The sequence below is a fragment of the Panthera tigris genome, chromosome A1, assembly GCF_018350195.1.
Source record: "Panthera tigris isolate Pti1 chromosome A1, P.tigris_Pti1_mat1.1, whole genome shotgun sequence".
NCBI lineage: Eukaryota > Metazoa > Chordata > Mammalia > Carnivora > Felidae > Panthera > Panthera tigris.
The window spans coordinates 127,479,496-127,492,042 of NC_056660.1; the positions used below are offsets into that span (position 1 = coordinate 127,479,496).

At 38.1% G+C, this 12,547-nt stretch overlaps 1 protein-coding gene across 1 annotated transcript in view; it reads right to left on the reverse strand.

Annotated features, from left to right (window-relative positions):
• PDE4D (phosphodiesterase 4D) overlaps nt 1–12,547 on the reverse strand; it is a 1,404,509-nt gene that overhangs the window by 1,086,501 nt on the left and 305,461 nt on the right. The window contains exon 4 of the mRNA XM_042987253.1: nt 7,837–7,970. Coding sequence (XP_042843187.1) covers nt 7,837–7,878 — 42 coding nt within the window. The 5' untranslated portion in view covers nt 7,879–7,970. The remainder of the gene's footprint in view (nt 1–7,836; nt 7,971–12,547) is intronic.

The window sequence follows — 12,547 nt, forward strand, 5'->3', positions numbered from 1 at the left end:
CTTATATGTGGAATTTAAGAAACAAATGAGCAAAGAAAAAAAAGAGAGCGAGAGAGAGAGAGAAAGACAAAGAAACAGACAGTTCTACAGTTAAGAAACTGTAGAGAACAAAGTGATGGTTACCGGAGGGGAAGTGGGTAAAATAGGTGATAGGGATTAAAGAGTATACCTATCGTGATGAAAAAAAATAAAATAAAAAATAATATCAAACTTTGTTATAGAAGGTATGTTTGTGTCACACCCCAAATTCCTATTTTGAAGGCCTATCGCCCAGTGTGATAGCATTTGGAGATAGGGGCCTTTGGGAGTTCACAATGAGAAAGCCAAGAAGAGAACTGTCATCAGGAACTGAACTGGCCAGCACCGTGATCTTAGAGTCCCCAGCCTCTACAATTCTAAGAAAATACATGTCTGCTGCTTAAGTCACATAGTCTACCATATTTTTGTTAAGGCAACTGAGCTAATACACTCCTTTGCTGCAATGTCTTGATTTTGTATTTATTTGATAAATGACTTTCAATTCATTTTACAAATGGACACAACATGACTGAGAATCACAGAAATTCTTAACTGGTAGGAAAGAGAACTCTCACCTAGTTTAACCACTCATCTTACAGCTGAATCCTGTGCATAATATGAAAACTGGCTAAAGGGTCTTGGAAATTATGCTCGCACCTCTTTAGTGAGAGGAATATACTTCATTTCCTGGCATTTCCAAGTAATTCTTTTCTGGGCCAGATATTATCACTCAGCTCTGTAGCTACCAAAAAGCATCCACAACCCTCAAGATAGAATTTACCAACCAACTATTATATGAAAGGAGATTTCCCCTTCATTATACTTTTTCTTTTCTATACACATAGGCACTAAGGCTCAGAAAAAGATAAGTAATTTACTAAAGGTCAGATCTTTAAGCACTAGCGGATTTGAGGACTGAATCCAGGTATCCCAATCCAAAAACAATGATCTTTTCACTGCAAAGAATGGCCTCTAAACTATTTTTTTTTTCAACGTTTTTATTTATTTTTGGGACAGAGAGAGACAGAGCATGAACGGGGGAGGGGCAGAGAGAGAGGGAGACACAGAATCGGAAACAGGCTCCAGGCTCCGAGCCATCAGCCCAGAACCTGACGCGGGGCTCGAACTCACGGACCGCGAGATCGTGACCTGGCTGAAGTCGGACGCTTAACCGACTGCGCCACCCAGGCGCCCCGCCTCTAAACTATTTTGATTACATACCCCTATCAGGAAAAATATCTGGAATAGATTTTCCCAATTTATATATGTATCGATTGTACACATGTATTTTGTACATTTATCAAACATAAACAAAAAGTTGAAATTTGAAAAAAGATCACATTTGAAAGTAAATATAAACAGAAGTCCTAATAATTTCTTTTTGAAGCCCAAGTTTGAGATTGCTGCACTTGATCACATTGGCTTCCTTATACCAGGAAAACAGTAAACACCTAGATCAGTGAAAGAACATCATAATACTGAAGAGAACCTTATGGTGGGCTATCGTGATTAGAGCTCCTCATACCAAGAAAGAGTAAATCTATTATTTTTAAGATTATTTTCAAAAGAAATACAAGCTGCTGGAATTAAATCTTTAACTGCAGAAAAATCATACTATATCAATATGTCACAGGAGAAATGCCAAGGAAAATTTGAGTCATGGATGTGATGCTGGGGTCACTGTAAATGGTTCCTTTCTCTCAGGGACCAATGGATTGAAAAGAGCTGCTACAGCTAACAGTAGTTGTTAAAGGATTGGGATAGAGCCTTAACCACTGTAACAAATTAAACTATTTAATTACAAGCAAAGTTGTTGCTAGAGTACTTTTTTGTGAAATTTTCTAACAGCTTTAAAAAGCATATTCTTTGTTAATTACTTTCTTTCTGTCCTAAATTGTTATGCTATGTAGGTAAAAGGAAAAAATTCTAGATGTTTACAACTAAATGCTGTTCTAGAATAAAATTAGATGACTTCATGAAAACATATTTGAGTCAGGAGAAGGCAAGCTTTAAACAGAGGGATTAGCTGATCCATTATAATTCAGAATAGTAAACAAAAAGAAGGCTTCCCTTCTGCATGGGATTTTCCTGCTTACACTATACATGTATATGCTCTATATACCTCACTAAGTCTCATTTTACCAATTATAGTTTTAAGATAAGATGGTTTTATAGAAAAATTCAAAAATCTGTAATTGTTGTACAAATGAGACTTGTGCAGCCCCAATAAAGCAGAAGGCAGAACAGCCAAAGCTGTCCCCAGCTTCCAGAGATGGCAAAGACACTTCGGAAGGTTAGAACAGACAGAGACCAGCTTATGCTTTTCCCTTTCAGCATATGGACAAAGAAACAGCACCCAGAAAAAAACAAATGTGATCTTAAGCACTCCAAGAGGTATACAACTCCAAGAAGTCACGCAAGAATGTCGAACAGACCCATGAAAATGAAATGTCAGTCCACTAAGAGATGGCTCCAAAACTTTAAAGAGGTTAAGCATGCATATCATAAAACTTCTGGAAGAATCTTTTACTCCAACACTTCCTGTTGCAAATAAATACTTCAGGAAAAGGGTTATCTGCCAGATGAAGGTTTTTCCTTTCCTTCTCTTTCCTTTTGTAATTATTATTTAAATCAGAAAATCCAGAGTTTTTAAAGAACAAATGCTACCTACATAATCAACTCTTTATTTTATGATATTTTTCATTTGTTTTTCCTTGAATGCCTTAATTTTTATAGGACTTCATCTGGACACCATAGTTTTTCCAACACTGGAGCTTTTCAGGCACTTGAAATAGGTAAAAGGAGATAAGAGATAGGTATTTTTTCTTTTTTTCCCCCCATCTTTGACACATTTTAAGAATCACAGAGAGGAAAGAAAACAGGTGGTCTCTCTCACTTATAGGCTAAGGTGGATAGAACTTTCTAATGAGGTTATCTATACTTTTGATGTACCAAGCATTGTGTGTTAGTATCATTTCCCTAACACCCTTTAGAATACCACAGTCAGTAACTTATCAAACGTCCCACAGCTGGAGAGTTGAAAGAGCCAGATTTTGAACCCAATTCTATATGACTTTATTTATTTATTAAGTTTATTTATTTTTGATATAGACACAGAGAGAGGGAGAGGGAGAGGGAGAGGGAGAGGGAGAGGGAGAGGGAGAGGGAGAGGGAGAGGGAGAGGGAGAGGGAGAGGGAGAGGGAATATCTCAAGCAGGCTCTGCACTGTCAGCACAGAGCCCGATGTGGGGCTCGAACTCACAAACCATGAGATCATGACCTGAGCCAAAACAAAGAGTCAGATGCTTAACTAACTGGGCCACCCAGGCACCTCTGTGTGATTTTAAAGCTCACATTTTTTTTTCAACTACACCAAGCTACCTCTTAGGCAAGTCGTTTATTTCATCTCCCCAGACCTCTGTTTCAATTTCCTTATCAGCAAAATAAAACGGCTGGGTTAGAAGATCTTTAAGTTATCCTTCTACTATAAGGAGACATTATATACCAGAAACTCTATAAGCCCTGTGAAATTTGCTGAAATTCTTATTTTATGACAGATAAATATTAATACCATGTATTCTAAATACCAATGATGCAGACAATTGGAACGGTTATGTAAGTCAGGAATGTAAAGCTTAAATTATTTGTTTTTGATATTTTCACTTGATGTGCAATATATCGGTCTTGCCATTTTTTAAATTTGTGGACTTCTTTAAATGTCATAAGCAGATCTGTGAACCACAACATCAAAATTTAAAATGTTTCATATTTTAATAATCTGTGATAAAGAATTGATTTTAAGATTTTAAAATTTAGGTCCATTTATTATAGAAACTTTTATGTAAGTTCATCCTAATATTATTTGATAATATTAATGATATTTGACTCTTTAGACATTTTCACTTAGCAACATAAGTGCGTTGATTTACTTTAAATTAAGGTAGTTTATGCTATTTAAATTTGAATTCGTTTTTAAGAAAATAATAATTAATAAATTTTAAAATTATATTCTACTTGTTCAGGAATAGTATAAAAGTATAGATCAAAACTAACCACATTATAATATCAGAAATAGTGAAGAAAAAAAATACACCTGTTTTTATGAGCTTATGTTCGAAAGTGTTCAGAAATCAACTAGTTTAAGTCCTGTTTTGTTTGTATCATAAATAAATAAGAGAATATAATTGAGGCTGCTATTTCTCAGAACTTCTCTACACATAATAGTTTGCAAAAATGGATGGTCTTTCTTTCCAGTAAATTAAAAACCAAATTAGAAATAATTGTCATTATATTTCCCTTGTAGATTTGGTGAAGACAGCTTGAGGTTAAACTTGCAGGATTTTTTTTTTAATTTCAACGAAAGTGTCCCTCTATTTTCTACATTGAATTAGCAGTTTGGAGTATAAATCCACCTGTTCTCTGAATTACAAAAAATTGCTCCCCAAACTCCTGTATCTTGAAACATTCTCATCTCAATAGCTGTGGACTCAGACTTAGCCTCTCTCCATTCCCTCCCAGGTTTACACCCAGGCTCTCCACCACAGTGGAAGGACCGCATCTATTTCCTTAAGTTAACTACAAGCCCAGGAGTCACCTTCTATACTTTCCTCTCCCCTAGATCCTACCTCCAATACCTTTCCAAAAAAAGCACTATCATTTTTCCCCTCCTAAATATCTCTTAAATACGTTCATCTTTATCTATCTCTCTACAGTTGTCAGCAGATTATTCTAGCTTTTGTTCTTGAACGTGAAGCCACCACATTCCCTGACACTACAGTCTTGACACACCAGGTTAGCTCTGTCTGGAAGCCCCCTTTTTGCCTGAGTAGGCTAAGTCACCCTTCAGACCACAGACTACCCTGAAGATCCCCTTTTCTCAGGAAAGGCTTGACTGACCTCTCTGACTAAGCCACGTCTTTCTATGATACGCTGCCATTATACTAGGATGCTTCTCTCAGTAGATAACATGGGGTACCCATTCACTCATTCCATTACCACGTAATTACTTACTTGCCTCTGTCTCAGGAAATTTACATTCTAGGATGGACAAAGAAGCCATTATGTATGAAGACAGGTTAAAAGCGTTGGCCCTACAAAAGGTAATAGGTTGGAGAAATACTGCTTTACACATATGCGTGTGATTCTTTGATGCACATCTGTCTCCCACAGGAGACCTTAAGGACCAACAGCCACTGAGGCCAGGCCTCACTTGGATACTATCCACATGAGTTCCTCCCATTTTTACCCACTATAACCACAAATTATCCTCCCAAACCAGCAAAATATCACTTTAAGAAAAAAGGTCTTTATTTATATTTTTATAGCTAAAAGTTTTCATGGATGGCTTCCAAATAAATGAAGAATCCAGAGCATTAATCATTAAAAGGGACACTGCACCAGATCTTGAATGTGACAGAGAAAAATATGAACACTCTTTAAGTGTTCAGGAAAAAATAAAGTAATTGTCTAATGATGATCTTTTTTTTTTCCTGCTCTTTTGTACGCCTGAAGTTTCCCAATGACACATACAAGACATGCAGAGACCTGCAGAGAGGAACAGAGGCTGTTTTAACATTTAGATTCTCTTTGGATTTTTAAATGTCATAATGCCAAAGAGAAACATTCTCAAACCCTAAACCAAATTAATTCTTAAAATTTTCCTCATCAAAAATAGGAAACATCTGCCTCTAAGTGTATAACCTTGGATTTTGTAATGGCAAAAATCTAGTGGGGGGGGGGGGGTGACTTTTTCAGGCCAGTGCAAAATGAACTTTTGAAACTCTATGACAACTTCTAACTAGGCAAAAAGTGTAGCTCTTTTCTCTGAGAAACAGCAATCTCCTACCTGCAGTCTGTTAATTAAGTGGAAGCACTTTCTTTATGCCAGTGGATTTTCAAGAAGCCAAGATGCAGTGAAATGAGAGCTCTCTGTTTACATTTAGACCCATGTAGGCAACTCACGTTCTCATAATCTGGGAATCGTGAGGCTTTCCACCAAGATTAAAATTTTTGCACTAAGCAAACATAAATGGGAAATCTCCTAGCATCATTAAGCATTCACAGTTCCTTAAAGTCACGGCACAGTTAATCATTTGCTTTTAGAATGTTTTCCCCCCAGAACAATGTTTAATAATCGATTTTTAATTCTCCGAAATATTCTCCCCTTTGGCTTTACACATTTTTTTTCATATCACAAGGCACTGAAATTTAATGAAAGAAAGAAGGATTATGTAAGTGGTTTACATCCATATTTAATATAGTAAGAAAAACTCAGTCACAGGGGCACCTGGGTGGGTCAGTCGGTTAAGCATCTGACTCTTGATTTCAGCTCAAGTCATGCTCTACAGTTTCTGGGTTCAAGCCCCACATCAGGCTCTACGATGATGGCACAGAACCTGCGTAAGATATTCTCTCTCTCCCTCTTTCTGACCTGTTCCCTCTCTCTCCCTTCTCTGCCTGCCTCTTTCTACCCCCTTCCTCTCTCTTTCAAAAATAAATAAATAAACTTTAAAAATTAAAAAAAAAAAACTCTGTAACAAAAAGATGTGTTGGCAGTTTGGTAATTTGTATGCATGTCACCTCCTATTTTAATGAACAAATATATCATGACCGAAGGAACTCCAGGATCCAAGCCATGGCCCTTTATTTTATCTAATAATCCATACAACCAAACACCAACCAGGAAAACAAATTAATTTAGACATTCCCTCGAAGTTTGTTGAATTTCTGTGGCCAGTTATTAAACACACTCTGTACTCTAAGAACCGGCACACTTCTGGGCACCTTCTCATTTTTTAAGAAACCCTACTGAGCACACTAGACTTCCCTCTCCACACACTCCAGCATTGCTCACCCTTAAAAGTCTGATAGTTATTCTGTAGAAAGAATCTGAGATGGCCTTGGGCCATCACAAAAGAATCACGGGTTGCAACACAAAGCATTCTCATTCTAGAGAAATGTGTTTGCATTTGTGGTTTTTCTGATGCCTTCAAATAAATGTTCCTACGTCACAAATGCATCTGTTTGGATGCCTTTCCCCCCGCCCTGGGTAAATTAACAAAGGGACATGTTCTTAGAGCTTGCCTCATAGAAATTAACAGTCTACTTTCATCCTTGCCTTGGGTAGCTTTCTTCAGGTTGCTCTATTTGCTTATGCTTTCATTTATAAGCTAATACAGATCTAAAAATCATCACTAATTTGGCACCTTAAGAACAATAAATAGGTAACTGGAAAGGAGGCTTACTCTACCTCAGGGCCCTGAGGGTGTTCACTTAAAAAAAATTCTGAAGGAAAGAAAATTAGAGACATACACTAGGGTAGACAGCTCATAGAAATCATGTCTTACTGATCAAGTATTCACATTTATTCACCATGTACGTAAACTTTTGGAATGTGACTGATTGAAGTACGCAACGACATAAACTCAGTTTATCCTTTTGGACTTGCCCAGAAAATTCAGTATACTAGACTTAACTGTCTTCAGTTTCAATTTTTAATCATAGAATTTCTGCATCGATCCAAATATCAGAGTTTCCAACATCACACCATCAGGCTTATACAAATGAATGGTAAGGCACATAAACTAGCTGAAAGAGAATTCTCATCAAATGTCAACTAGGCCACACAGACGAACAAGTCTTCATTTGTTAATAATCTGCATACAGTCCCAAGAAGCGAAAGTTAACCAAGGGTTCCCACAAGCCTGATCATGACAACACAGTATTAAAATCTAAAGAAACAGTAAAATATATATGTGTGTGTGTGTGTGTGTGTGTGTACACATTTTTAGAAAAGAAATGAAAACAAAAGGTACTTACACTTTTGCTCCGAGAAAGCAGATCACAGGTATTTCTTTTCATGGTGGTGTTTTAAGTAATTCAAGTGGACAAGAGTCGCTTCCAATGTCACTGAGCTCACTGCAACAATTATCCACTCAAAAGCCAACTGGATTCTGAAGAGAAAGGCAAGGAAATGTTTAATCAAGTATATGACTAACATGTGCACTTTGAAATGCTGTCTTAGATTAGGACAATAATTCTTAAAGTATTCAGCAGAACAAGCTAAAATGGTGCTGTGTTTAAATCAACAAAAGTACACACAAGCAGCGTTTCCAAAAGAGCTTTTGTCAAATGTAAGTTAGAGATTTCAAGCACCATCTGTTTTCCATTAAGTCTTCCAGTCTACATTTTTTAGTGGCTTATAAACCAATAGGTATGGTGGCCACAACTTAGATGTACACGTATGAGATGAAGATGCAGGCTGAACTGTGTGCTGATGCCAACTGGTACAGCACCCCCCACCACCACCACCCCCACTTGCCACTCAGGATTCATCAAGGTATGGCCACCACCAGGGGAATCTTAGCACATCTGAAAGCCTCTGACCACGGCATGGTGGCCTCCTGTGTCACCTTTAGCGATAACCCACAGCACAATGGTTCTTCAGTCAATTTAGGGAGTTCTCTACTCTTTGGCTTCCAAGATGTTGCAAGAAACAGTGGGAGAAACAGTCTACCTGGTCAAGCAAAACTATTGTTCCTAAGAATGACACAATAGCTTACCTTACTTCCCAGGAGACACTAAGACAGAGACTCTCTATTTCGAGTTTCGAGGAAAGAGCAAATAGAATATCATTCTGATATTCAGCTGAATCTGGGCATGATGTATGTATTCACAAGGTATATTTGCATGTGGGCTGAAATGCCTTTTAGGAAAGAAGTCACACTAAGGGAAAGGGGATAAAGCAAACAGGCTTGACCAAAACACAAACATGCTGACATTGTAGATGTACGCTGACATTGTAGGAGCAGACTGATTCTAACAAAGGCATATATTCTATCATTTGGATTTCTTCTAAATTTCTCAAAAGACTCATGTCTGAGATTTAGGGAAAAGAATAACAGTGAGCAAAGTCTGAAGGAGTTTGTTTTACTAAAATGATTGAAAAATCTCAAAGTGCAGAAGTGTGTGAGTTATACATACAAAAATATAAATACATTCAAACAAAGTAACTGTGTATACTTTAAACACACACACACACACACACACACACACACACACACACCCAAGGAAGACGGCTTCCAGGAACACAGCATCTGTGCAGTTACCTAGAGAAGGCCAGCCCTCAGCAGCAGGGGAACCCACTGGTGCCCCCTACACCACTGGAGAGGAACCTTCCCCAAGGTTTCCAGCAACTGTACTGGCAGACTCGTAAGCCTCAAAGACTTGTTTTAAACACATGTGAATTCCCCCTAAAGACGTATGACCCTAAAAGGGAGATACTTTCAGGGAGGCCAGAGATCCCTCAACAGCGAGGTACTGCTAGAATCAGAGAAATCCAGTTTATTACTACTAACAATGTCCCAAGGCACAACTGGAGAGACCCAAAGGGCACTGAGGCACATAGTCTTTTTCCAGGATTAATGAAAAGGCTTGCCTGAGGTAAGCGAAACGTGCACAATCAAATGTGAGTTGCTAGATAAATACAGTCTCTTGGAGTGTGTGTGGATTATTTTAAAGGGAGTGGGGGAGGGCAGGAAGACATGATCCACAAATGCAAATTTCCCAGCTGGTATACCTCCAGGAATTTAGTCACCCTTCCTGACTGGTTCTAATCCCAAGCATTTTATAAGTGCTCAGAAAATGTGAAATTGTATTACCCACCTAGAATTAACTTAAGAAGTGGACAGAAATAATATACACTGACAACTAAATATTCCACACCTAGGGAGAAAATAAAATCCAACTAAAAGCTGTGGGAAGCATATACGCTCTCAGAGAAAAACTCACTCAAAATATTTAATTACTCAGTATTTAATGAGTAGTCTTAGGGGCAACGAGGGAATAGTCAGCTGCCCCTAGTGGGCTAGTAACTCAATGGTTTTAAATTAACAAATCAGTCAAAACAGACAAATCATGGAATTGACCTGATAAGATCTGATGAAATAATCAACTTGTTAACAAATTTGCTTTGACATCATTTAAAGACTTTCCTATAGAAATGTGAGTAGGGAAATGGGTTTAATTGAGAACTGACTGCTGATGGGCTGGACCTTCTCAGCCTGTATATTTGGGAGGCAACATGGTCTGGCTAAAACAGTAGGGGCCTCGAAACCAAATAGGCGTAGGTTAGGGTTTCAGCTCCCCAAAGGCATTCTGTGTGGCTTTCGTCAAGCTACTTAACCCCTCTGATCTTTTTTGAGATCTACAAAAGGGAGGTAATAATATTCATGTGTGTTTGAGTTTAAATGAGCTAATGTGTATAAAAAAGTGTCCAGATGAATGCTTGGCTCACATCATCACCACCATCATCATCATCCTTCTTCTCTTAATATCGAATGGCAAATAACAACAACCCATTCTTTTTTCTTTTCTCTTAAATGTGCCAAACTCCCTCAAATAAGACAGACCTAGGCAGATGTACTTTCAACTAAACAGTAATGAATAATGTATCAGTTAAGATCCCAGGAGTAAATAGACAGCACACTCATATTAGGATCCTTCAAGGAGGGTTTGGTAAAGAGACTATTTAAGATGGTGGTAGGGTAGAAGAATCTACAAAGGAGAAGTGAAGTTCTTGGAACAAGCAATAATAGAGTTTCCACCACCCTCAAAAGGGACAAGGAGAGGGGTGGGTCCCTGATACAGGAGAAGAGAGTCACAAAGTGGGTTGCCTTGGAAAAGGTTATTCTCTGGGACACCACTAGCCTCAGTTGACCCTGAAAGGAAGGAAATAAGGACATGAATATGATCTCATCCTCCTCTGATCTCCTGCTGGGACTCCCCACTGGCCAAATGCAACAGAGCCAGAGGGCAAAGGAAGCTGCTGCTGTCCACCTCACCGGTCAACCTCCTAGGGCAGAAAGTGTCCTAGAGAAGAGTGAGGAGGAGAGCAGAGCAGGAGGGGACATGAGAGACAGGCCACACAAATGGAATCTACAGTCCAGGAAGAGGATCACATTTTTCTGCTCATTTCATCATAAGACAAATATATTTTATCTTTAATCCTCCCAATAACCCTGTGAGGTAGATATCATTAATGCATCATCCCCATTGGACAATGGAAGAAATCAGCTCCAAGAAGTGAAATGCCCAGTAAATAACAAAACCAGGATTCAAACTTGATTTCTCTGACTCCCATGATTTTGTTTATGCTGCCAGCATGCTATGCTGCCAATACCATGAACCAGTGCGCTTTAATGACAAACAAATGGTAAATTTCTGCAAATAGCTAAGCTGTGCCCAAAGAATTTTGGATTAAAAAAAAAAAAAGCTTTCTCTCAGGAAGGGAGTTATCTGAGTTCCTACAAATTCCTCCCTCAGCAAAGATAATGCCATGAGACAGCAGAAACGCTTGCTCCCTCCAGGTGCACTAAACAGAAAACCAGGTGAGAGAACACTCGCACATGCAATTTCATTACTATAGGAGTTTCCACATAAAAGTTAATTAGGGAGAAGGAAGAGTCAGCTCCTGCCAAGGAAACACTCAGAGACAGAATCTGAGCTAGCACACCTGTATAAATTCCTCTGCTTTGATGAAAGGATAAGGGAGTTAAGACAGGTTCTTTCCTAGAGATTAAGGACTTAGAGAGTGGAAAAAGCCCTGAACTGTCCATCAAAAGAAATAAGTTCCACTTTCATCAATGTGTCATATACACATGCTGGGTGGTATTCGGAAAATCCCTTCTCTTTTTTCCTCTATCAGTGGCTTTCTCCTCTGTAAAGAGGAGATAACAGTATCTCCACAACCCATCAGGGGGTTGTTAAGGGGATCGATTAGATAGTGTCTCACAAAGTGGAGCCTGCTTGGAATTCTCTCTCTGGTCCTCCTCCACTCATGTGCGAACTCTGTTCTGTCTCAAAATAAACAATGGTGACACCCTAAATATGAGTGAAAAGGTACTAATTACTTGCAAATGTTAGAGAGACTACTGAATATATTTGATGGAGTTTAGAGGAGTTTTTTTTTTTATTCCTCACCTCTTTGGTAACTAATATTTTTTCTTCTACAGAGTAAGTAATTTCATGTAGTGACTGGTGAATTATGAAACCACTCAGATGCATTAATTTAAAAAAGTGTATTGGGGATCATGTATGTGCCAGGCATTCTACTAATCTTCAGACAACCACCAAATTTTATAGATTCAGAGAAGGACAGTTTGAATGCAGATGCCTATGAATGATCAAAAGATAATCAGTTAAGTTTGTCTCCAACTTAGTCTCCTCAACACCTCAGCAAGATCTATTTTTCTGGGACTATATAAATTAAACATCAAAATGAAATCAGGATAGAAAGTCTCTTTCCTGGATTAAATTCTAATCCAAAAAGAAAAATAAGTAGATATGGCATTCTTTAAAAAAAAAAAAAAAAAAAGAATTCTGATCACTGTAAAAGATAACCCAAAGTACAATAAAAACAGACTCAATTTCTCAAGGATCATCCATCAAAATATGTACAAGCAAGAAACTGGGAAGCACAAATTCAAGAATTAAATACTCAAAAAGTTAAAAGAAGCTTACAAGTAAAAAG